Source organism: Stigmatopora argus, chromosome 7 (assembly GCF_051989625.1).
Source record: "Stigmatopora argus isolate UIUO_Sarg chromosome 7, RoL_Sarg_1.0, whole genome shotgun sequence".
NCBI lineage: Eukaryota > Metazoa > Chordata > Actinopteri > Syngnathiformes > Syngnathidae > Stigmatopora > Stigmatopora argus.
This window is the reverse complement of record NC_135393.1, coordinates 11,291,834-11,318,778: the sequence shown is the minus strand read 5'-3', so window position 1 is coordinate 11,318,778 and position 26,945 is coordinate 11,291,834. Positions and strand designations below refer to the sequence as shown.

At 40.4% G+C, this 26,945-nt stretch overlaps 1 protein-coding gene and 1 long non-coding RNA gene across 13 annotated transcripts in view; both read left to right on the top strand.

The window, feature by feature from the left end:
- The window catches only part of LOC144077150 (uncharacterized), a 42,887-nt gene extending 32,169 nt beyond the window's left edge, over positions 1 to 10,718 (top strand). For both annotated transcript variants that reach the window (XR_013300902.1, XR_013300901.1), the window contains 2 exons: positions 4,812 to 4,924; positions 10,137 to 10,718. This is a non-coding gene — a long non-coding RNA (uncharacterized LOC144077150). The remainder of the gene's footprint in view (positions 1 to 4,811; positions 4,925 to 10,136) is intronic.
- A 5,445-nt stretch (positions 10,719 to 16,163) lies between these two features.
- Positions 16,164 to 26,945, top strand: part of slit2 (slit homolog 2 (Drosophila)) — an 86,742-nt gene continuing 75,960 nt past the window's right edge. For 7 of the 11 annotated variants that reach the window (XM_077604659.1, XM_077604654.1, XM_077604657.1 and 4 more), the window contains exons 1-4: positions 16,165 to 17,017; positions 18,221 to 18,292; positions 19,233 to 19,304; positions 25,086 to 25,157. In XM_077604659.1, the coding sequence (XP_077460785.1) occupies positions 16,806 to 17,017; positions 18,221 to 18,292; positions 19,233 to 19,304; positions 25,086 to 25,157 (428 nt within the window). In that variant the 5' untranslated portion in view covers positions 16,165 to 16,805. Of the gene's footprint in view, positions 17,018 to 18,220; positions 18,293 to 19,232; positions 19,305 to 25,085; positions 25,158 to 26,945 lie in introns of all 11 variants that reach the window. The other 4 variants (XM_077604664.1, XM_077604662.1, XM_077604663.1 and 1 more) reach the window with 2 other exon arrangements.

The window sequence follows — 26,945 nt, the reverse complement described above, 5'->3', positions numbered from 1 at the left end:
TTCGTTATTTTTTTATTTGGTAGATAAAGTGGATTTTCACTGAAAGTAATATTCCCACTGTTTGAATTATTTGCATAATGTTCTAATTGCATAATAATCTCTTTGCGATAACTATATCAATTTTGACTGGGATTAGTCACTGCGCTACCATCTTTATCAGATAGCGTTTCAAATTTTGCTATTTTGACTCCATCCTCATTCCTTCAATCTTAAATAATTATTTAAAAAAAATATTCTCATCTTTATTTAATTTTGTTGACATATGCGTTTGTGTATATATGTATATACATATATTTACATTATTTATATATATACAATGTATGAATGATATATATGTATATATATGTATGTATGTTTATATATATACAATGTATGAATGATATGTATGTATATATATATGTATGTATGTATATATATTTACATTATATATATACAATGTATGAATGATATGTATGTATATATATTTACATTATATATACAATGTATGAATGATATATTTGTGTATATATATGTATATACAATATATATATTGTATATATATATTTACATTATATATATACAATGTATGAATGATATATATGTATATGTATGTATGATGTATGTATGCATATATGTATTTACATTATATATATACAATGTATGAATGATATATATGTATATATATGTATGTAGTATATGAATATATACACACACACATATATATATATATATATATATATATATATATATATATATATATATATATATATATTTATAAAATGTATGAATGGATGAATGAATGAATATATTATATTGTGCCTCTTTGTTTGTCACCTTGCCAAAAGTGCAGACATGCGGGACATACATGACCTTTTTGTGTGCGCGAGCATGTGATTCGATGTGGATGTGGTATGTGAATGCACATGCCCCTTCTTTGTTTGTGGAGTTTCAAAGTGTGTGTGTGTGTGTGTGTGCGGGTGTGTGTTTTCGAGCGATGTCAGACAACTGTGTGCTTCACATTAGACGTGTTTGATGTCTCCATCTGAGTCCTCCATCCTCCTACTTCAACACTGCTGTTTGATCTGCGCCAACCTACTCCTGATCATTCCGCCTTTGTTTGTGCGCAAAGATACTTTCCCTTTTGTCCATGTTTCACCCACTTGTTGTCACTCAGCATGTGTGTGCGTGCCTGCAGGTTCCAATGCCTTTTGTTCCGCTTGCAGATGTGACGGAATAAAATGCGGAAAAAGTCAACGTTGTATTACGTCTGTCTAGCTCTCCTTTTGGCCCGCAGCCAATGCTTTTAGGGAATTTTTGGAATTATGTTGAGGGAAAACATGAGTTAGAGGCAGACTTTTTTTTATGATCCTGGTCAGATTTACCAGAAATAAACTGTTGAGACTGAAGAAAAATGTGGACGTGCACTTTTATCCGCTGCTTGATGAAATATTTGGAGGTATCTCGCTAATGTGCTGGTTTAGTCACAGCATCCATCTCCTACAAGAGTCATTCTGCATGCAGATGGAGAAGCTAATCAAATGAAATCCAATACAAGAGCTACATAAAAGTTCTATAAAAGAAATAATGAGCAGTTTTGATGGATGATATAAGAATGGTATTCATTTAACAATATAGGAGGGTGTAACTAATAGTATAGACTTTTTGGTGGATCTCATCCAAGAGTTGTCTTTCTTGTGAGGTGTCGGTTGACTGTACAATGTACAGTTGTAACCTGGATTGTGTCTATAAAATCTGGTTTTATTATCCTTTGTTGTTTCATGCAAGGCTCACATTTATAATAGTTTCTGATGACTATTGATGTCATTTTTGCATATTTTTCCTCTTAAGTCAAAATTAACGATAAAGGCATATACTACGTGCTTTCTCAGATGAGGGAAATATAATGCAAGGTTATGAAAAGACTGCATAGGTTTAGTGAGCACCCCTAAAATATTAATGATAGGGGTGTTATTGTCTTTTCCATGGCAACAATGAAGTCTAACTATTGTTTACAAAACTGGACATCCCCTGTCAACCAGGGATGTTGTGATAAATTGGTTGTCATGGTAACATGTGTAGCTCTTTGTCTTGCTTGTTTTAAGGTCTGATTAAACTGTAAAATGTGGGGCTGGTGGTCCTTTGATGGTCTTCACAGGAGAAAAATTCAGAAAGCAATTACCTAAACCAACATAGCAGAGTTATATGAGTGGTCCATGGTTGACAATTGCAGCTACCCAGCAGCAGGGGGTGTACACGCGTGTCCTCCTTGACTGGTTCACTTGCTGTTTCAGACCTCACACTGTCTCGGAGTAAGTAAGAAAAGCATGTACCCTAATAGTGATATTCCTCTCCTCCAAAGCAACAGATGGAAAGTGCTTTCACTTATTGGTGCTGCTTGTCTTGTCCCCTTCAGCCATCCCGCCACCTCTCTTTTACACAGTAGAGAACTTGTGCTGATTAGATGGGATGCAATTAGGTCATAGAACGTTGACATAATGGAAACCAGCCTATTTGTCCTGTGTGTTCACGATTCCTGTGAGCTTGAAAAGAGGCCTGTTAAACTTTATTAGCGTGAGCAAACTTTTAGGGTCCACGACACGCTGGGCCGAAAGAGAATGAGCCACTAACACAACAACAAGGAACTATTGTTTGTTGTATTGAAGCCATAGTTTGTTCAGAGTGTAGGAGCATAATGAGGGTCTTAGATAAGACCAAATTGGACACTAACTGATACACTTGTCAAGAACAAAGATATTGTTGAAGAGATATTTTTTGTTGGTTTAGGACAACTCTGATGTGTTAGATCCAAATATCTTCATGGCTTTTCTTAATTTGGTCAACCATTCAACCATTCATGTATATACTTTTGGGGGGGGTTGTAAAAAAAGACTTATTTCAGGGGGTCTGTAAAATCCTTGTAAAGCCTTTCTTTTAGGGCAACCTGGCGGATGAGTGGTTAGCGCGTCACTCTCATATTTATGGGGTCCTGGGTTGAACCCCAGGTTGGTCCTCACTGTGTGGAGTTTGCATGTTCTCTCGGGGCTTGTGTGGATTTTCCTCGGGTACTCCGGTTTCCTCCCATATTCCAAAAACATGGATGGTAGATGGGTTGATCACTCTAAATTGCCCTTGGTATAGGTATGCGATTGGCTGGCCACCAATTCAGGGTGTCCCGCGCCTTATGCCCGAAACTTCCTCACAGATAGGCCGATTTGGTTTGATTGATAGATCTAATTATGCATTCCGTAAGTGTAGATGCCAAAGACCGTACTTCAAGTTCAAATAAAAACGATCACAAGAGCAGCTTTGGATCTGCTGTGACTATCTATGATGTGATCAGTCAAAGTTGTCTGGGTCTGGGTCTATTCAACTTTTTACTGCATCCTGCAGGAAGAAACTGACATCCGGCTAACATTAAAGAAAAAACGCAAACTCAAAACAGCTAAAGGTTAAATGTAAGGAGTTCCCTGCTTGTGGAACCTCTACGGATTTGATTTTAAACCTTCGCAACATGACATCGCTGCCCAGATGGGCGGCAACATCTAAAGAAAGAAATAATGTTCAAGTTGCTTTCTCAACATGAACAAACACAGGTGTCAGAGGTTACAAATATCATATCTTTCCATGCCTATATTGTTATAATTTTGCCAGTTGTGTGACTCAGGATCCACATGTGGAGGTCTGTATACCCAAAGGCCAATAAGTCTCTTCGGCATCTGACTGATATCGCTCTGCACACTTGCCCTGATCTGGAAATAATCATTTCCTGTGATTTGGGAATAACATGTCATGGACATTAAACTCTTGTCTGTTTTCATTCATCACAGACGACGTTGCACATGTTTGTGTGTCTTTTCCATTCACCTTGAATGACGTGGACCTACTTTGCTACGGGACCGTCTTATGCTTCATTTTGACGTCTTCAGCCTGCAGTGGGGTGAATTTTATTCTTGCTCTGCCTCACTATCCAAATTGTTTCCAGATTGTTTGTTTGAAAATTTGTCGAGTTCTCGACATACGACCAGGATCGCAGCCAATGACCCCCCCAACACACACATATACACACATACAAACGACATGTAAGGAGACAAAAAACATGTTAGGAGCTTTACTTGGTTAATCAATCTGTGATGTCTGATGTCGTCACCATATCTGTACACGTTCATGTCCTGTATGTTGCGTCTTAGAAAGTACAGTATGTATGGGAACTACATTGTTAACCAAAACTAAAACCATATTTATTTTCAATTACCCCAAGAGAATAGAGGAAATAACTTTTTGATAGTATTTGGCACATGAACTGTAGGTCTCATGTAAACTTAAATTAGGTAAGAAGTTTTGATACCGGGGCGGCCCGGCAGCTGAATGGTTAGCGTGTCGACCTCACATTGGGGGAACTGGGTTCAAATCCAGGTCAGTCCACCTGTGCGGAGTTTGCATGTACTCCCATGAGTGGGTTTTCTCCGGGTACTCCGGTTTCCTCCCACATTCCAAAGACATGCATGGATTGGACACTCTAAAATGCCCATAGGTATGAGTGTGAGCGTGAATGGTTGTTTGTCTCCTTGTGCCCTGTGATTGACTGGCTACCAATTCATGGTGTCCCCCACCTCTGGCTCAAAGTCAGCTGGGATAGGCTCCTGCACCCCACGCAATAGTGAGGATAAAGCGGTTCAGAAAATGAGATTAGTTTTTATCCCGTTTTTTTTTCTCATAAAATATCGGTGCTCGTTTTTAATTTAATTTAATTTTTGTTTTTTTTTCAAATAAGTTCTGGATTTGGGGAATCATGAAGGTCAGTTTTACTAAGTGCCATCTGTCCCTTTAAATAGGTGTCTGACAGTAATTGCCTGGACCTGTCTTAGCTTCACTTGTCTGGTGCCAAGCTGCAATCTTAGGAAGACAAGGGAACGAGGGAGGTCAAGGTCAAGAGCTCTGACATTTGGTATGTACAAAGCCGGTCAAGGGTCAAAATATTACAGCAGTGCCGTGGTTTAGTGTTACTCTAACTTCCTCTCACATCGCAAAAAATATCCATGTCAAGTACACTGATGAGTCTCAAATGTCCATAGGTGTGAAATCTCATGTGATTGTTTGCCTACATGTTTCATGTGATTAGTCACTTAGCTATGTTACCACCCCCGATTATTAGACAAATGTTATAATAAATGGATGCAAATGCATATTGATGCAGTAAGATTGGATGATCGACCTTTAACCCTATCAAAGACAGTGGTTACCACAGTGGACAGCTTTACAAAAGTTAACATTTAAACCTCTATAGGTATTTTGGTCATTTCAAAAAAAGCCTTTTAGAGTGATATGTATTAGATTGCATTTACGTTTCTAATGATGAAATTCAAAATGATATTTCTGACTACACCCGTCAAAAGACTTGAATTTTTCCATCCGTTTGCGTCTTATTGTCCTCGCAAAGATGGCTGTGGACACTCAATTTTTCTTTTGCCGCCCACATGCCAAAATAAACCCTTTCTGATATTTGTCTCATGGCAAACCCGCCGCATTTGCTGCCACAGTAAAAAGAAAGATGAAAGCGGCTCTGTTTACTTCCCATTTTATCTTTTTAGCTTATCTACCTCTTCATGCTTAGCCCTTTTTTTGTGATCTCTCAGCATCCTTTATTTTCCTCTTTCTCTTTTATCCCAGGGATGGTCTCAAGTGACACGTTCACAGTTCATCCTTCTTTCATGCTGCAGTAGCTACTCCGAGAATAAAAATATTAGCCTTTCATTTGGGTGACCTCTCCAGCTGTGCATGGGCGCATCGTGTTTCACAGAGGTCACATCATATAGCCGCAGCGGGAACTTCATTTTCCATCGTCCAGTTCACGCTGAGTCAAGTCCATCCTCGAGCCTCTGCACTGAGTTGTTGTGTGACGGAAGAGAAGAGAGTGTAGTTTGGATTTAATGATGGTTTCTGCACTAGAAGAAGATATTCTAGGATATGGAGTGAGAATGGATTCATATGTGTTGGCTAGCTAGAAGGGGGCTTTCCTTACTTCACCCTGCAATCTATTGGTTTTTTTTTTTTGAGAAACCTGGTCTGAGTTTGTTTAGAAATAAAGAAGGACATGCTCACGCAGTAGTCATTCACACTAACATGTAGATATTTTATGGTGGTCTGACATCACTCCAAAAGCATTGAGTATTCAATGCTTGATATCAAATAGGTGGATACAAGATGATTTAGTGAAGAAATGAGGTGTTCTCCGAATTTAAGTTGTCATCTGGGTTCAGTGGAGATGTAAACCAATACGTTTCTTTTCATCTTGTTCTCATTTCATTTGTTATTTTTTACATCTCCCTTCATAGTCCTCACTTTTTCCCCCCCACTCTTTTTTTTCTTAGTTGGTCAAAGTTAAGACAGGGAAAAGCCCATGCACATGTGAAGGTTGATGACAGTAATTGCGCCGGCATGCAATTTTATGAAACAAAAACAAAATTGCTGTTGTGGAAGGTGTCGTTCTTACGTTCGACGTTTCTTACTACAGTTGTAAAGGAGAATTACTCAAAATGTTAAAATCCTTTGAAAGGCTAAAGGCTTCCCCTTTGGTGCTTCAAGGTTATTATTGTATGTTTTTTATCAAACGTACTGGCGGTATTATGCCTGCATAAAACTTTAGTCTTAGAATTAATTTCCTCTCGAGAGACTGGCTGTTTTATGGCTGACATTCAGCTAATATTTCTTCTCATCTTGTTATTACGAGCAATCCATCATTTTGAATCATCTTTGGTGACATTCTGAAAAAGAGCTATTGACACGTCTCTTTCCATGCGTAAAGATTTTTAATCATTAAAATCCAGCCTCTAAGCTGCAAATATTAATTGCAAGTTTTAACTTTTTAGAATAAATGCCTGCATTAACTAATGCAATATTTTAATTAGCTTTCCAGTATATTTAGATTTTACGCCAAATGTGTTTTTTTTTAATATGTGCAGTTAAAATCAACCTATATCACTCCGACATATAAATGCATAAAGTTGAGTGAGGGCATACTAGTGTTGTGTATTTGTGTGTGTGTCTTTGTATGTAAGACTTTCTGTAATGCAGACCTTTAAAAGGTTTGTGCATGTGCATTAAATGGGATATCCTGGAAGGCGAATGTCAGTCTTTGATGCAAAGCTACCCAGCATGTAACCTCAACTTCAATCAGCATCTGTACTGCAAAACAGAGACAGATGCACACAGGTCATATCTAACTCATTTGTTCTGCCTGTCACTATAAATCACCGATATAGCTAGAGGAACAACGATGTATTATTTGTTGTAGTGAATAAATAATACCTTTCTGGGTAACTAAAACACATTGAAAAAACAAATGTTGAGTGCCCAAAGAATATTCTCTGGATGGATAGTGGGCCATTTAATCAGTTTAGGGTACAAAGTGTGGAACGCATGGTTAAATCTGACACCATATCCTTAACTGGTAACACATACACAAGCATGTCATAACTGCTCTCCTGCTGTTGAGACCTCAATTAACCCTAAAACCTGACAGCAGAGAGACAAAGCATCGCATCGAAGGACTGGGAGGATAAGAGGAGCAATTGGATGACTCCGTGAGGAACGATGAAGAGATCATGGGTGACCTTCTCTCATTCGGACCCCCGTCAACCCTTGAGAGGCGCTTGCGGCCAAATGGAAAAACAGAATTCAGTAGTTGGATTTAGACAATGACGGACTGAGTCGGCTTTACAATTGCTACAAAGCCGCTAGCCTGGAGGGGTGCTAAAATATGACCGGTCTCCATATAACTGGAGAAAGGGAGCTCTTTTGGGGACGTTTTACAAAAAGTAGAAAATGTCCTACAGCCGTTTGCTTGTGTGTGTGAACATGACCTCGTAGATGCAGTGACAAGGAGGAAGTTGTTAAGGAAAGCAGCTGTAAGTAGGAATGTGCACATTTGTTACTCTAAGAGGCTCTTTGTTTCATCTGTCCTTTCTCATAATGTTGACAGAGAAAAGAACTTGTTCCCCATTAGTTCGCTGGCATCATCCTTCACAGTTCATTTAAATGTAGTGCGGGTGTTCAAGGACACTATTGGAGACATTTTATTTGGGCACCTGCTCGTTACACCTAGACGAAGGTCTTTAGATCTAAGATGTATAAACAACCTAAGAGTAATCAAGCTGATACAGAATGCATCGATCGAAACTCAAATTTGATCTGTGACCACTTATCAAATGGTATCAAATCTTTTAGGATGACATTTCAGTTTACAAAAAACAACATTTACAAAGGCAACGTAAAGATTGATGCATAATAATAAATATTGTTGGTCAAGAAAATATAATATATAAGATGAGATAAATATTTCATTTAATATGACATTATAATAAATGAACAGGGTTATATTACATAGCCAGTACAATTTTTTTTGTGAGAAGTTAAGCAAAATATTCTTGTGCTTTGCCCAAAGGTGGCACGACCCTGGTCACCAATGCTATCAAATAACATGAACTCTATTTCCGTGCGCAGTGCAAATCTGGACTTGCACATTGTTGCACTGCGTGAAGAGGCATTTTGGAGCAGGTGTTGATAATTTGGTGGAAAACCAAAGCCAGGTGCATTTTAAAGAGGGAGTCTTGCAATGTTTTACACACAATCATTCGCCAATCCATTCGCAGCCAATGAGCAACTACCTTTGCAATCCCTTTAAATCCCTTTGTTTACGTCCGCTCAATTCGAAGCACACAGAGAGGTATATTAGATCTGCACTGTGAAGTGGGCACTTGAAGAGACTCCGAATCAATGTGCAAATATGTTATTTACACTTATGCTTGTACAGACAAATGCATATTAGCACCACAAGACTGGTTGTAGTGTGTGTGTGTGAAGGTCTACCATGGCACGTTGACTTTTTCAGTCTCTCCACTGGACTTATTGATTTTTCCCGCAATGCTCTTTCTTCATCCTACACTTCCTGTATTTTCCCTGTTCACACTACCATAGGTCTTTACATATTTTAACTTCATGTCCCTTGCTCTCTAGTATTGAGCCCTTTTCTTATATATCACCTATTTCTTCACAATAGGTGTTTTCTCCCCACTCCTATTTCCTCTACTTAAAGCACCTTGCTGTTTCTCGGACCTGTTCATCATGCTTCGTGTGTCTTGAATGATTTATTTACACATGAACTACTCGCACTCTCTTAGGACACGGGTCTCCACACACCAGCCTTCACATCATCTGACAGAAAAGAGTCATCTCGTATGAAGACTCATCTCCAGGAGAGCTGTGATTTATACAGCACGTCAGAAGTTAAGACCCATGTCTTAACCGCAGCTTACATGTGCTATAACTCATTCACTCACTTTTGCTTGTTACTCTCCAAGGTATACATCAAAGATGGAAAAACAGCCCAAAAGTATCAGTGAGAAATAATTGTTTTGCTCCTATACACACCACTACGGGAGATAAAAAACAACTGTGGCAAATGTGAGATAATTATTACAAAAGAAAAGGTCAAAAGTCTTCGGCACATTTGCACAGTGGCGTTGCATTTGATGCCTGCCCAGAGCGATATTAATCAAAATAATCCGCCAGTATGATGTCATTAAGGCAGTGGTGTGCCGTCAGGGCCTTCAAGGCCTTCTCTGCTGGCCTAAGAAATATCTGAATCACAGACTGATGTTAATTATATTTTGTCCATGAATACTTGTTAAATAATTCCAAATTGTCTGTTAGCTTCCCCCATTTTAGTGCAATTTTTGCCGTTTCGCCATTGACGTCCATCGCTGTCTTTTCCCGGGGAAATCACCCCCCTGGCCCGGTTGTAATGTGCATGCCCATTTTTGTGCATTGATTTATTGATTATTTTTTATGTGTTGCAGCTGTAGCTGCAGTAGAGGTTTTATAGCCATAAATAGTTTTTGAGGGTTGGATTGATTTGTTGAAGGCGCTACGAGAAAATGCATGGACCGCCACTGCATTAAGGGTATAATAAAGGGGAAATTGCAATACAGGAGACAACTGAGCCATGCAAAGTAACTCATGCTGAGCAACTTGGAGTGAATATTTAAAAATAAGACAAAAACTCAACACAATTAATTATATCACCCTTATCAAACTGACATTATTGGGTCCTGTGAGGTGGATTTAACATCTAATTGATTCAATAAACAATGCCAATACAGATATGGTGCGCAGTGAAAACTAAATTGGCTTGGCTGAACATCGAAGCTGAGATCTGATGCAGCAAAATGAAGCAAACATCCACAATTGCCTCCTTGATGCAGTGCAGCCAAGAGAAACACAGGCAATGGAGAGGTACTGTGTATTTAAGTAACTAGCTCCATCTAGTTTATAGCTGAGAAAAACAACTAAATGTAGGCTAAAATTAAGCCTTTCGTGCCAGTCATATGATATTTTCATAATTTGTTGTGGACCAATAATCTTAATTTTGTCACCCCTGGTCTAGAGTAGCTTGATTATTTTACATTAGAGTAAGATTTGTGAAAGTTCAACTTTGTAAAAAAAAATGCAAATACAAATAAGTTAATAGTCAAAAAATATCTCAGGAAAAAATGTTTTCAACTCTTTGGCTTTCACTGCTAATTTGGTATTGTACTAAGATTGAAACATTAAAACTTCGGAAAATAAAAGAACACGTCCAACAGTAATAAATACCGTATTTTCACGACTATAAGGCGCACCACATTATAAGGCGCACCCTCAATGAATGACACATGATTTTTTCATAAATAAAGCACCCTGGATTATAAGGCACCCTGTCTATTTTGGAGAAAATGTAAGACTTTTAAGTGCGCCTTATAGTCGTGAAAATACGGTAATAATATGTTTACTCACTATTACGTGCCTGACCAATCTACAGTTTTAAAGCTTTTTATAAAAGTTTTTTTACATACAATGGCGTGTCTCAACCAATGGTAATTTTGAAAGAAATGATTCTATAAGCTGTATTTGCACTGTTCTAAGAGAATTAACATTTTACCAGCCTAATTAATGTTGGTATCAGTGGTGACATGTTTTGTGTGTCTTGTATGGCACAATTATAAAACTGCTTTTTTATATTGTTGTTGACAAATTAGTGCACTAAAAAATTAGAATACATTCACTTTAATTACCCCTTATTCTAATTAAACGTGAAGGGGAAAAACACAAGAGTGCAACAGCAAGGGAAGGCAAAGAGATAAAAGTGTCATTAGTAGTCTGGTCTGTGTTTATTTTCTCACTCAGACCTCGACTACAGCAGCTTCTCCAATTCTTTCGAGACTAGGGATATATGGGATTTATTCTATTCCCTTGCTAATTCCAATTCAGGTTTGGATTCAGACAACTGTTTAATCTCTTGCCTCAGTGATCCATCCCGACAAGCTGGCATTCGCCAGTGTACAATTAGTTTCACACACGTTTGCTTTTATGCTCACGGGCTATTTTAACATGGCTTCGACTGGGTCACTTACTGTAGCTTGCGTCTAAGGATGAGCCGCAGACTCCAAACAAATGAAAGATGATGGTGTGAGGGGATTACAGTGGTTGAGACTCTGAGGGGCCATAGGCCATCACGCCTGTTTGGATGTATTTGTCCAACATTTACTTCGACAAGGAAATGTACTATGTATTTCTCTCAAATCTTTTATCCATCTATTTGGACAATCTTTTTCAGACAAATATAAAGTAAGAATCATTCTTGTTGTTTTTGCTTTGTCACATTGTTTTTCATGTAACATGAAGCGATGAATTAGTATTTCCCAAACAGACTCAACTGACGTGAAACCCAACCTGCCTTCCTCCAGCGACAAGGAAACGTTTCTGACATACCAGTCTCCTCATGCAGATCCCATTCACCCTCTTAGCTTTTCCTCGGGCTGGGACTGTCTACTCCTGTGTATGTCTTCATGTATGTGTGTGAAAACAATCAGTTCCTTTGCATCAAAGGTAGTCAGTTCTTCACACAAACTTCAGGGCCGCAGTTCAATTTCAAGGCTTCTGGATGCTCCACATCGGGGAAGGCAAGGCATGTGAGATTGGGGATATTATTTTAATGTTGTTTTTCTATACTATATTGATGTGTTTTTCTTTGCAAATTTGTGAGTGGGTAATTACGCACGGGTGTGTTTGTGTTAATACAGCTGTGTAACCAACCCCTGTGTTGACAGTGGCAGTCCAAACACAAACATCATTGGTTTTTAATGATGTGATAATCAGGCAAAAAGTGACATCCCCACCTCCAACACACACACACACACACACACACACACACACACACACACACACACACACGCGTGCACAATCTTTTGAAAATGTGACTAAATTTCACACACTATGCCCTGAACCTGCACTATAGTGCTGCATAGGTTTGTGTTCAAGGATGAATTTAGAGTTGCATGTGTCTCAGTAGCAGCTGTTTAGTGACCAGGTGGTTGACCTGGTGCACACACACACACACACACATTCTCACCCCCACATCTTCAACTTTACTGCATGGCCATAAAACAAATGCAAACAGCTCCCAAATCAACAGGCTTGATTGAGAAGCATCAGCACAGCATTGTATTGGACAGACAAAATCTCATTAGCAGTCATTCAATACCTCCGACCAGCCAAATGTCACATCAGTGCACATTTCATACTGTTACTTGTTTTTAGTTTTTATTTTTTTTCAATTGTTGATTTGTGATAAGAATTAAAGCAGTGGAGGTGCCAAGAATTTCAATGGTTTATTGGAAAAATTGTCAATAGTACATGTTGGGTAGGAAATTGCTCCAACTTGAACACTGCCAAAATTAACCTTTTTTTTACTTCCTTCCAACCAAGCGGTGAATTGAGTGGATTGAGCACATAAAAGAAGGTGAACCAAATGGTAAGTAGCCTGTTCTGTTGTTTTGAGCAAAATATTTTACTGCAGATTGCTTTGACCAAGTGACAATTGACATGTGGCCAATGAATAGTTGCTAACAATGACAAGGGAACCGAAACTACAAGGGTTAGCCATCATCGTTGGCCGTGGTGTCATCAAAAGTGCACCACTAAAAAAACGGGTTTTCAAATAATTTCAGATTCATTATTCATTATTTAATTGCTTGGTTCGTGAAATATTTACCATTCTACTCGTTTTCCATTGAGTCGTATCCGCTTTGATGGACAGGTATGAACAGACACAATGTTACCTAAATTGTTCTTGCTCTACAATTTCACTAGGTTTGGATCTGTGTGAGTTATGATAATTCATTTTTTCAATACCCTGAAAAAATCTTATTTAATTTAGTATGTTAATTTTTTTTAATAATGGGCTTTAAACTCGACAACAAAACTCCATCATTTGCAGGAATTTAATAAACACATACAGTAATTTTGCATTAATCGTTTTAATTTTAATGGTAATTCACTTGACTGAGTGTCGTTCTGTTTTACATGCTTGTCTGTTTGCAGGCTGAAGAGCATGTTCAGTTCCAGATTTCAGTGGAAACAATGCAATTGATTATGCATTAGAACGATCCCCTCCACGGCAGCAGCAGGAGGAGGTTCTTAGTTTTACCGATTACAGACCATCTGTCAACTCACCGGTGCATCTCCTTAAACAATTCTTGACACACGTACAGCTGTTAAAGGTCAAATCGATCATAAAAGCGCTTATGATATATCCGGACGGACCACATTACAGTCAGGTTTGAAGACTCGTTGCCGTACATGAAATGAAATGAACATTCCTCTTCTGGCTGGTATTTAGTATTTCATAGGAGCAATTGCCTATTGTTTAACATTAGTAACCATGTAAACGTCAAGGTAGAAATACAGGGATGGTAAATCTAACGGTGCAACTTGCTGACTGTAGTCTGTCGTCTTTTAATGGCAGTACTTTTAGCACTCAGGATACTTTGGTCAACTCTTATTGGACAAACATTGTGATAAATAGTTACTATGTGTGTTATTTTATGTTATGTGTTACAAAACTGCCATATGCTTCATATCTGCAATTCAGAAAGTGTTTTTTTGTTGTTGTCGGTCTGTCTCTGTGTTGTTTGAGGCAATGTTGTGTAGTAAGTTGGGACATGTCATGTTAGGGTATGTCCAAACAGGTCCAGTCCCCTAAAGCTTTACTGTGTCATTTTGTTTCTTCTTTTGCTCATCCCTCACTTCCTGTATGAATTAGTGCCATCATTGATTGTCCAATCACTTCCTCTCTGTCAAAGTTATGCACATTTTAGTATGTGTGCCAACCTGGACGCACAATTGCTAAGAGTGACAATTTGAGAAAATAAAGTCAGCAATGCGATATCCCAACGAATCCCCACTTTCTTACTCCACAATGCTTTTCCAGACAGTTACTAAAGTATTTTCAGTGTGTTTGTTTTAGAGCAGAGGGTCTTAACCCAGGTCGATCCAGCCCTATGGGTATTGTGAGTGAGTCTCAGGGGTTCAGTGGAGGTCAAGGCACACACACTGTGCTTGTGTCCATTCTATTCACCCCACTCATGTTTGCAAAAACTCTTCCAAAAACAATACTCTCAGACTTTTGGACAGCATTTATTCATTAAATCCTTATATATTGTTGTATATATAAATCATAAATTGTCTTTTTGTACTCAAATATAGGCTGTGTACAGTGAAAATGTGCCCGATTATTGCTCCTTGTCACTAACATTGCAGGTATAGATTAAAAAATAAAAACAAATTCATTTTTAGAATTAAATTATTAATTTTTAGCCCCAGGCACATCTATAAAGCTCTCGTACTGAATAATGTGCCGTGGTTGGCAATCAATAATGGTGACAATGGCAATAACTAACATCTTGTTAGGATTTATAATAACAAATTAACTTCTATGGCAAAGATGTATTTATATATGCTTAGTAGACATCGCTATTTCCAATTTAGTCATGTATACATATCTATAAATAGTTAATTTTATTGGAGAGGTACGCATGTTTCGATTGAGGCTCTCCTGCTGAAAATAGACCAATGTAAATGCAACTCTTGTCGTCCTAGTAATATAATGTTAAAAGCCAAGTGTAAATCCTCACACAGTCCTATTAATGTGTCCTGCAAACTAGACACCGACGCCCAAAGCGTGCTAAAAAAGCAACATGGCTTCTCGGTATCTCAGATACAGCACATGATTATTAGGCTACTTGGAAGGCCTGCAACTGAACTCCAATGTCTGATGGGTGTTCCCCATTTTGTCGCCTTGCGGCTAAATAAAGCATCAGGTGAGTTGTGTCCGCTCTCTATCGCTCCCTCTCTCAGTATACTCTCCCTAAATATGTGTGTGATTCTCTCCACTAAGTCTCCCTTGATCTCCCAATGCTCATTTGCAATCATTGGAAGTAATGAAATGAAAATACTATAATTGCTGTATTTGAGTAGTGTTTTTTTTCCTGATGTTTGACTTTTACTCCCCAAAACACCTTCCATATAGTGGAATTTTAGCCAAAAAAATGTGTTTCACTAACATTAATGGCAATGGACCCCCAATCCAATTTTAATGTGATGCCGGCCTAGTCAAATTGGATTGGACGTCTATCGCAGTGAATGGCAGCCAATGAATGAATTCTTAAAATACATTTTAAAAACCCAACCTTTTTACCTGATGCCAATCTTTTTTTTTTGTCATTCAATTTCTGAACCACTTATTCTCACAAGATTGTCAGAGGGTGCTGGAGCCTATCCCCTAACTTCAAGCACCAGGCTGGGGACACCCTGAATCGGTGGCCAGCCAATCGCAGGGCACAAGGAGACAGAGAACAAGCAATCAAAGGTAGGAGCAATTAAGTGTCCAACCTGCCTACCTTGCATGATTTTGAGCACCCAGAGAAAACCTACACAAGCCCACAGAGAACATGCGACCTAGAATCGAACCCTCGACCCCAGAACCGTGAGGCCGCCAATCCTTAATTTAACAAATGCAAGCGGAAGGATTTCAAGTTGGCCCTTGTGGCCTTTTTTCTAAAAGTGGGCCCTGGAAAGAAAAGTTTGCACACCCCTGCTACAAAGGGTTAAAGGTCAACTGTCTAATACTGTCCGTGAAAGGCTTAAATATGATAACTTTTGCCCTTCCTCTGCTGTGTTTCATTACTGTCTTCTCCTTTGTCATTCTCTCACCCCCACAACTCCCTCTCTCTCTCTGCCTCCCCCACATTTCTTTCTCTCTCTCTCTCTCTCTCCCCCACCTCAAGTGTCTCTCGACCAGCAGACGTTGCGGGCTGCAGCGCTTTGACGCACCAGGCTCATTCGTTCGGATCACGGTGTTGCGCGCACTTGTTTGTGTCCGTCCTGCTTTGACATTACTCACCCCGATGCCTGTGACTGACTGACTATCAAGCATTTCTGAAGCAAAACGTCCGTATTACCTCTCCTAAAGCCGATTTTTTTTTAGTTTGGGGGAGGAGGAGACCAAACCTTGCTCTCCGCTGGACACGTGTTGCGAATGAATAATCACCACAACGCCTCCCTCACCTGGACTGGAATGTGCGCGTGAATGAGTGCGAGCGTGTACGCCGATTGCACCGAGGGTGCTTGAGAGTACGGGGATAGGGGGCTTTCTGTGGATCAGACGGGGCAAGAAGGACCGAGGTGCCAAGGGGGGGTGGATTGGGACACTGCATGCCGCGGACATGTGGAAGTTTGTGCCGCTGTAGCGCAGCCAAACAGTCGCCGCTCCTCCTTGCGCCCTTCCGGGGGGATCCCACGCCCGCTTCTTTGAGTCCATCGCACCCCCTCATTAAGGAGATCCCGATGTAAATTGAGGACAGGGGCATTTTGAAATCGACGAGGAGGTTTGGCGAACACTTTCCAGGATCGTTTTCAATTGTCGCTAGTTCGCTTTTCTTCCACTTGCCGCAATGCCGGGAGCCCCGAACCCGTACCACGCCGACCTGGGGCGTCGAGCTCAGTACTTGCTGATGCTGGCCGTCCTGGCCGTCGCTCTGTCCGGACGGGGTGCGTCTGGACAACCGTGCCCGACTCAGTGCTCCTGCACCGGGACCACAGTGGACTGTCACGGCCAAGGGCTCCGCAGTGTGCCCAGGAATATACCCCGCAATGCCGAGAGACTGTAAGTAACTACCTATACTACTTCAATTTGATTGCATGCATTAAATACTAACACGTTTTGGTAGTGCAATTCCTCATTTTTGTCAATTTATTTGAATATTTTTTATGCACAAGTTCTGTTATAAAGTAGAAAACGTGATTTTAAAATTGATGCATTAGACGCTCCGTGGGTGTTTTGGTACTTAATTAAGCAGGCTGTGCAATCTGGTTTATTTAATAGTCGGTTAATAGTTTAAAGGGTAAATACGTGGACTTTACATTTTGGCCCATGATATGCCCTTTCATTATAATATATAATTATTATTTTTTGTTTAAGATCATAAATTAAATAATAAATACTAATTACAAACAAATTAAAAACAGGGATCCACTAATAACACTATAAATAACAAATACCTATGACATTGTGTAAATTTCCCTTTTTTTGTTTAAAAAAAAGAATATTTTTAGTATGGTATTTTCTTTTTTTAAGCTGTCTTAACAAAGATAAAATTTAAATATACATATAAACAGGAGAATATGAAATAACAAATAAAGTTAGTGTCAAGTTTAAACATTTTAGAATAAGAAAATAATTTTAATGATCTGTTTGCCTGCCATTGACAAAGATAGACGTCCTGTTCATTTAAACTAGGACTGGCTGTAAATGTTCATGTTTCAGCACCATTGACGGCAATAGACGTCCAATCCATTTTAACTTTGAGGGTGGAGACATTTTTTAACGGTGGCTAATGACGTAAAAGAGTGCTCCTGTTACTACAACACACCTACAATGTCATTTACACCGAACAGTGAAAGCCACAAACCAGTAAAGGCACAAATGATTTTATTGTAAAAGTCGCTATCAAGACACAAATGAAGGGCCATGCATGGGTGACGTGGTCGTGGTGGTCATTTGGTGGTTTCGTTGTGTTGCATTAGCGCTGCACCGAGACCACATCAGTTTTGTCTGCAGACCAGCGAGTTAATCAAAAACGGATTTGGAAGCCAAGTGGGCTTCCAGTTAAACAGGCTGTATTCTTTTAGGCAGAGATCAAATGAAAACTGGGCCCGCAGTGCAGCGGCAAAAGCCGCAGATGGACCTCTTTCGCGGCGTAATTGATGCATGAGTGACATTTTTACATCTAAGTCCACCATGCCAGTTTCATTCAGGACCGCCATTCCAAAGACTGCATTGTTGTTACTTTGGCCTTTTCTCTTTCAGGGACCTGAATGCTAACAACCTGACCAAAATCACCAAGGCAGATTTTGCTGGATTGAGAAATCTGCGTGTGTTGTAAGTAGCCTTTCATAAATTTTCTTTGGCCTTCATTCTCTCTGAGGTTTAAATAAATAAATAAAAACATCTGTTGCAATGCTTTTGAATGGGTGAGCGTACCTATGTGTGTCATAGCCTAAGCACCTGTTAACCTCCTAGTTGAAGTGTCAGGGGGATCTTATTATAAACGGTGGGTCCCTAGGGGCTTATATTCTGCAGTTGGTGGTAAGGAAGTGATTCAGAGCGAGGAGAAGGTTGTCATTACGCGCAACTTTCACGAATGAAAGGATGAAAGGGGGAGTCAAGTAAGAACAGGTTGCTTCCACAAGTACGTTTGTGTGTGTGTATGTGTGGTGTGTGTGTGTGTCCATCTGTGTGTGACTCAACAACCAAAAGTGAATGGCACATTGTTAGAATTCCTCTGCAGATTATGTCCTTATTGAATGGATGTGTGTGTTGTGTGTGTGTGTTCTTATAGAGCTTGTTTCCGGTCTCCCGGTCATCCACTTGGATGGTGGTACACCTTCTGTTTGTCATGTGATTGCATTAAAATGTGTGCTTGTGCAGAGGTTCTTGGTCAGCATTTTGCTGTAAGTGAATGAGTAGTCACTGCTGGAAGGTTAGACAATCTAAATTGGATGATAGATGACTATGGGTTTAGTTTTAAAGTAAATTCGGGGCCCTATCGATCGCCCGCTGATTATCTTTTCTTTCTCTCTCTTCCTGATGCTGTTTCAACAATCTATCAACTTTCATCTGCATCAATCTCTCTCTTTCTTTTCCACACCCACTGCAACCACTTTCATCTCAAATAGCAATCTCTCGTGGCCCCCTTGTCAAAATCCTTTTTTTTTCTTGACTCCATTAAAGCACAATTTCCTTCCATCATTTGAGCCTCAGAGTTTTTCTTTGTCCCAAGCCATCACACCATCTCACTCTTTGCTGCTTCTTCCTGCAGGCAGTTGATGGAGAACAAAATCACAACAATTGAGAGAGGAGCCTTCCAGGATCTGAAGGAGCTGGAGAGACTGTGAGTGACCTTTTTTTGCGCCAAATCAATTGCCAAATTCTGCTCCCAAATGTACATCTTAATATTTGATCAAAACTCAGTTTTGCCGGACACTAATTTGCCCTGCGCCAAGAATCTTACCGATAGGACAAACAAACCGGTCTGTTGACTGACTAACAAATAAATGGTCTAGAAAACAAAACATTTCACTGCAGACTCCCATCACATATATGACGTAAACCGGGTCAGGATGAGGCCAGGAAGTTTGTTTGAAGACAAAGTTAGTGAGCTGTGCATCAGGAATAGTGAGGGTTTGTTGGGATGCGACTGGTATTTAGCATCCAAGTTTCAGGCAGTCATAATTAAGCCTTGGTAGACTGGAAGCGGCTCAGCACGTCTGGCGTGGAGACAACAGCAAGAGGGAAGGGGGATGAGGACCCCTGACTGGTGAGATGTTCATTGTGTGGACTGTCAACCTTGCTTGATGTGCGGGCAACTCGTGGATAAATAAATTCATGTACCCGGGTGTATGTGTTGTCCGACCAACCAACAATGACACACTGGAATGTAGTAGAACGTTAAAGACTCAGCCGATCTCGGAAGAGAAGTTTTTCAATTAACACGCACTGAAAAATGGCATCGACGAATACCGCAAACAAGTATCCCAGCATGTTCTTTAATCAATTTGTAAATCAATTAGAGTTTAGCTAATCCCCTCAGTTCCGCCATAATCTTATAGAAAGTGTAAAGGGAATTCAGAGATTTGACTCTAAATCCATTAAACGCGTTTGAAGATTATTGCTGAAACGTGAACAAAGACTGAGAACTACTTCATGTGCAATTGAGCAGATATTAGCCTACGATGGTGACTCTTTGTCTAAAGCAGGGGTCTCAAACCGATTCCGCAGAGGGCCGCAGTGGGTCCTGGTCTTTGTTTCAGTGTCGACAGTTTAACCAATGAGGGGTCTTCTAAAATAAGTGGCACCTGGCTGCAATCAACTAATTACACTTGCAAAAGGTGTCCGCTTGTTCAGTTTGAATGAAAACCTGCACAACTTTTGGCCCTTTGAGGACCGGTTTGAGACCGCTGATCTAAAGCAAAAATGCGTACAAATTCAGGCAAAGCTTATGCTAAATGTAGCAAACGTATGATAAAGGATAATGATGCCGTCCAATCTGGCATCTCTACTACACTCGACGAAAATTTGTGGGCTACCTTTTATTGGTTAATTGGGTACAAAGTTGACCAGCCCAGCAATATGTGAGTAAGCTTTAGTAGAGCATGTCCAGGGTTAGCGTGACCTGTTGCTTCAACACTCAAAAGAAGGAATTTGACAAAGAGCATAACCATTTTAGTGCTGTCCAACAGGATGCGTCTGTTTCTTTGTTTTGCCTCGGAAGGCGACAAACACCCTTGAGGCCAGCTAACTTTCTGACACAACACGGCTCTTTCTTTTAGTCCTCCGTAAGGCCCTTCAATTCCCCGTCTTTGGCGTTGCATGTTCACAAGCACAAAGATGGAGCCAGTTATCAATGCCCCCCTGCAGTTGCCGGACAATGGCGCATCTCCGGAGTCTGGAGTCTGGGACTGATTTCAAAGGCCTCCATCCTCCAGGAGGTTGCAAGGAGCCTGCTGGGCACGGCTGTCCAAAGGAAAGGGTCCTAAGCTGGGGTGATGGATCCACAGTGACTGCCCCCCACCGGGTCGGAAAACGGTCCCACCCCCTCCATCGCTCTTGTTTTTTTTTTGTTTTTTTTGCCATAGGCCGGGTGGGGTCAGGTGTGGGGCAGTAGCTGGAGGCTGTGGAGGTGGGGTGTAAGGAGGTGTGGAGGAGACAGGCGTGTCACAACATACACTAACACACACTCGGGTTTGGATACATTCATGCATGTGCATTCTCTTACACAAGGCTGCACTGTCACTATCACTTGGATTCTGCACCCTCCAAAATGCACACACGTTTAGGCGCACTTTCTTCTCCCCGATGTCGTGTTTTTCTTCCAAACCCACCCTTCTCTCCCTCTTTCTTTCCATTGTCCTGGTAGTATTGGAATGCCATAGATTTTGCCCTGAGGGAGGAAGGGGAAGGCGACGACTTGATCCTATTATCATGAGCTAACATTTAAATAGTGTATAGTAGAGATTCACAAACTGCGAACTGTCTCAGACAAAGTAAAGCACTCTAATTATGGGATTCGCATCAGGGATAAAACATCAGATAATTAGCCAGTAATTGAGTGATCCCATGTCACAAATCAAACCGGTAGTGATGAGTGTAGTAATTGGAAAAGTATCATTACAAGTCTTGAGATTACACAAGAGATTGACTGAAGGTGATTTTCTTTTTTTGTAATACGTGAATATTGTGAATAACACAGATGCACGTTTCGGTACAAAGTAGAATAATTAAAACAAAAAAAATGGCAAATTACATTTGAATCATTAGCTGGAGCTGTGAGTGATTTTAATGTTGCCGTTTATCATCCCTGAGCCAAAACTTAGTGTTCCTGCGTGTGCGCGTTTGTGAATGTGTGTCTGCGTGTGTTTTGTTTACTGAGCAGCAGAGCTTGAAATTACACTGGGTGCTTCTTTCCAAAAACGCATTGGAGATAGATTTCCCTATTGGGAGCACAACACCGGCCAAGATTTGTGGTTAGACACTTGTTTGCTCATATCAGAGTAAGAACTAATGAATTTAAAGATGCTGACCAGTAAAGGAATCTCCACCTAAGATGAAGAGTTACAATGCCTGATCTGTTATCTGTCATTCTATTTGAGATCAGATAAGAGTGATTGTATCTTGAGTGCAGTGAAGGATCTTTTGCAATGTAAAGTGGGCCTTTCCGCCAGACTGACATGCACACACATGCAGCATTTACATTCACTGGCCGGAATATTAGGTGCTTCAATGCATTCTGATGAGAGCTGACAATGTAAAACTAGTGTTTTATGACTCTAAATCTGGAGAATGAAGTCATAATTTTGCAAGGAATACGTTGTGTCCTATAATGGCATTCATTTTCCATACTGCTCATCCTCACAAAAGTGGCGGGGGTGCTGGAGCCTATCCCAGCCAATTATGGGGGACACCCTGAAATTGGCCAGCCAATTTTTGATACAAGGAGACAGGCAGCCATTTACGCTCACAGTCATACCTAGGGCCAAGTTAGTGTTCAACCAGACTACCTTGCATGTTTTTGGGGACGTGGGAGGAAACTAGAGTACCCGGAGACGATCCATGAAAGCCCTGGGAGAATGTGCAAACTCTACAGAGGAAGGTCCAGACCTGAGATCAAAACCTGGATCTCAGAGCTGTGTTATCGAAGGGTTTTGGCAATGACTAGCTTTTATGTGTTTGTTTGTACAAAATATGTGTTAGCAACACCATTGTTGCTGGCGTTATAAGAATTTGTTGTTACTTTCCTTGCCAGCCACAGATTGCAATTCAAACTACTCTGGGGGGGGCTTTGAAAACAGACTGTGTCTGTGTGTTTAGTATGTTTTTGAATGTTCGGATGCACAAAATGCCACACTGTGTTGGCAGAAATGCGTATGTGCGAGCTTGTGGGTATTTACTGTGTAGTTTGTGTCCCCCTAGCATCTGTTTATGACTGCGGGGATTATCGCCATGCTGCTGTCAGGCATTCTCTAGTTGCAGCGACTCTCACACCTCAACGTATCTGTCTTCATCCACACTTTGCCCAATAACACAGCTCAGAAGATGATTCTATTCATAATAACACAAGTCGTAATACAAACATTCCATTTCTTTTTATTACTTTGGTCAAAATCTGAAGTTTACATACTGTTAATAATATTATGACTTTGAAGAATATGGGATACTCCCTATGATGATGTCATTCAGTTTCGGTAAAAAAATATTTGGGGCAAAATCTGATATTTTAACATAGTGGAAGTTTACTTATTAACATGCTATTGGAACTCAGGTGTGCTTTGATGCAACCCGTTGGTTTAAATGCTTCATTGAGTAGTCTGACAGCATCCCATCTTTTTTTTTAATGTATGAGCTCATGCAGCTTCCTCTCCACACCTTCCATCCAAAGCAGGGGCAGTTTCATGCACTTCCTCAGGGAACATGCAACCCACTAAACGGGCACTCCTGTCTAGGCAGGGCCTGCTGGGATGGCGAGGGAATGTCTGTTCAATGTGGGGCTCTTAGTTTGCTAGCCTCTACAACCGTCGTTAAGAGGGAAAATTGTGAATTATTTAGAAAATTCACTTCAGCTGCATGTTTAACATTTTATAACAGGCCTCTGACGTAACTGGGAAAGTTAACCTATGTGTATGTAATTGCAAGCGTTTCTCATTGGACGTTGTGTCCAGAGTTTGAAAAATGAGTCGCAATAGTACGAACGAACATTCTTTGTTTTTACATAAATTACTAATGTTATCAGGTGGAACTACACGTTTTATGCTACCCTAAAACCTAACCTAACCTAATTTTACTGCTACCTTATTTTTTAATGTGTTTCAAGAAATCGTATTGATTGTATTAAATTATTCCCGATAGTCTAGTTTCTTTGTTTCGGACCCATTTTCGTCTTTCTACTATAACCATCCAAATTGAAAGGAATACAGCCTGGAAATATTTGGCTGTGTGTGGGGACGTAATATAACATACAAGTTAATCATTTGACACATACCTGCATACATTGGTTTTCATTTGAAGTCTATTGGTCAGAATTCAGCCTCTCAGTGCGCCAATCTCAATCCAATCTGCCCTCGGCCTTCCGAAGCCAGTAGAGCTGTATGATGTCAAATGAATTATCCTGTGTTTCATTATGTTGTGTTGTGTGTTTTTTTGTCTAATATCAATGTTTTCATGTCAATTCGTCGACATGTAGATGGTATCGAGAGTTTCTTGAAGTCATGTAAGTCCCTGCTGCAGAGCTAGATAGCAATTGCACCAATTAATGTCCAGTTTTTACTGTTGCTCCCCAAGTTATCGTCCTCTTCGTCATTCCGTTCTTATCACAGCCACCGCAGCATCTGTTGCTTCAGCCTGTTAGTGTATGTGCAAGTGTGTGTGTCAAGGTTAAACAGTTTCAGCAGCCTTTTACTCATTGTGTCACTCAGTTGCCTCACTCTCCCCTGACTCACATCAAGGCACATCCGCCCGCAGACATCAGCACACAAACCTCTTCACTCCAATCAAGCAGGGTTAAATGATCGCACCCACATTATTAAACCCACCCGAGTTTTCTCTACTCTTCTGTTGGTGTGTATGTGTGTGTGCGTGTGATGACGGACTGTTGTGAGTTCTCCCCTGTGAGGACCTTGTTTACTCAGTGGGGTCCCATTCACACATTGGGTAGCGCGGCCAGACCGCCTGTTTGTTTTTCCCACATCGTCTTCTCCTCTCTTCCTTTGTGGTTTAAAGAAAATCTCCCCCTTTGCCTACATTGGAACTCTTGTCTTTCTCCACAAACCTTGCCTGCCTTCCACCATCTCAACTTCACTATTTGCCAGGCAGCCATGTTGCCATCAAGAGTGATCTTGAGCCTGTTTTTCTGGTGTGCTGTCTATCACCAAATGACCTTCGATACGCCTGCACATGCAAAACACAGTATGACAGCTGCATCAATTATGATTTTATTCAAATATGTCATTGAGGAAAGTGGAGCTAACCTCCACCCACAAAAGTGAAGTGCCAGATTTGCAGATAAAAAAACACCTGTATTGTATACAATATCATGGCAGGGATGAAACACAAAATAGCTGAGATGAAATGCCCTCAATTGGAAAGAAAAGGTTATCAACGCTTGTTCTGTCTTTTTCAGGCGCCTGAATCGGAATAATCTGGCAGTGTTTCCTGAGCTGCTCTTCCTGGGCACCGCGAAGCTTCACAGGATGTAAGTCCTGATTTCCTTTATTCTTTCTAACTTTTCACTGTCCTCTCTCTCTTGCATTATACACCTGACGTCACTAAGGTCTCAAATGCCTTGGAAATATTATGATAATATAATTTTGGACACTTTACACTCGAGAAAATTCCACACATTTCACAAATAGGTTACAAGATACATTAAGAGTCTGTCTGTTCCACTCAGACGGAACAGAGTTGAGCTCATTTGGCTGTTTTTCTCATTTTTTACACAACTCTCTGAGCATCTTTATTTAGCTAATGGCTGTGGGGGGATATATAGAGTCCACTTTGACCTTTTAAAAATAAATTGTAATCAGTGTTGCTTGCATGTGTCGAAAAACAGCTTTCAAACAATCCAATGATAAAACTAATGGACTAGTGTCTTGGCCTATACTTTTTAATCATTCTATTAATCAACCATTTGTTGGACTAAATCTCCCTAGATGTCGGTTATTAAAAAACCCCAGTTTCGGCTCATTCTATTATTTCAACTTTGTTTAAACAGTCTTTTACTCTTCCTATACTAAAAAAAAGCTGATAGACATTGAAAGAGATTTGAGTGGAAGATTTTTAGAACATTGACTTCAACTTCATGAAACCTCTTTTAATGAACAAATATATATCAGTATGCAAAAAAAATAGATTGCTGTTATGAATGCAGCTATTTTGTGATGTCAGTTGCACCCACACATAGGAAAAACTCATGCACTTCAGCACAGGGGCATAGGGCAAAGGGTTTTACTGATGTCAATAGGGGATACTTGCATTTGATTGGCTGTTTTCGTAACAGAATTTTAAAATGTCTGCCACCACGTAAGATTGGCTCCTTCTGGAAATGCTGGCTTTTATGGATGTTTTTCCCACTATTGCATATCAGATAATTGAAAATTCTAGTTTTTTATCTCTTAATTAAACAGGATTCTTTCCGCTTTCGTGCACATATTAAAGGTGTTGTCTTTCCCGTTAACAATGGACGCCTGAGAAGGAGACGTGAGATTTTTCAAAAGCTTTCTCCATTGAAGCCAGTTCAGTAGCTAATGGAGATTAGCACCCAAACAGCTGTTCCTCACTGCACGTGCATTTGCGCCCGCTCACGATGAGTCAGGTTTCTCCTCTAATGTTAAATTTGGCCTTTCATGGGTAGTAAATAAGTTTCGTCACAGAAAATCAAGAGTAGCATTCAAAGATGTGATCCGTAGATTGTTAAGGGCACCTTCGTAGAGCGGGCGTAAAACTCTACTGCACAGACTGTGAGAAGTAATTTCTCGCCATGGTTCCTTGTGGTCTGAGGGAATCATTATGGAGGCCTGTATGCTGTGTATGTGTCTTTAAATATAAATGTGGCTGAATATATTTATCTAAAACAATATTGACATGTTCAGATGATTCACATTGTGTCAAAAGTTGTTTATGTTCTGCGGCAACTCCGTCGGTCGGCTGAGCTCGACCTGTCATGTCTGAGGTTGCGTGTCTGCCCGCGAGCTTCTGTCTTGCTCAAGGCCAGTACTTGGCATTTTGCTTAGCGTGTGGGCCAAAGGTAAAAATACATCCTGGCTATACTTCCCCGCGCTCAGCTGTCGCAGACAAACGTCCGACTGCGTGAACATGCGTTTAGGTAGCGACGGCCCGTGTGCGTCGAGATCCCCCGCTGTGGGCGCATCTTTCTTAAGCAAGTCTGCCACGCCCATTTTAACGCTGTTTATTGCGAGGCGGTTTTGGCTACGATATGCGCCTGAGCGTAAAATAGATCATAAAAACACAACAAGTGTGCTCG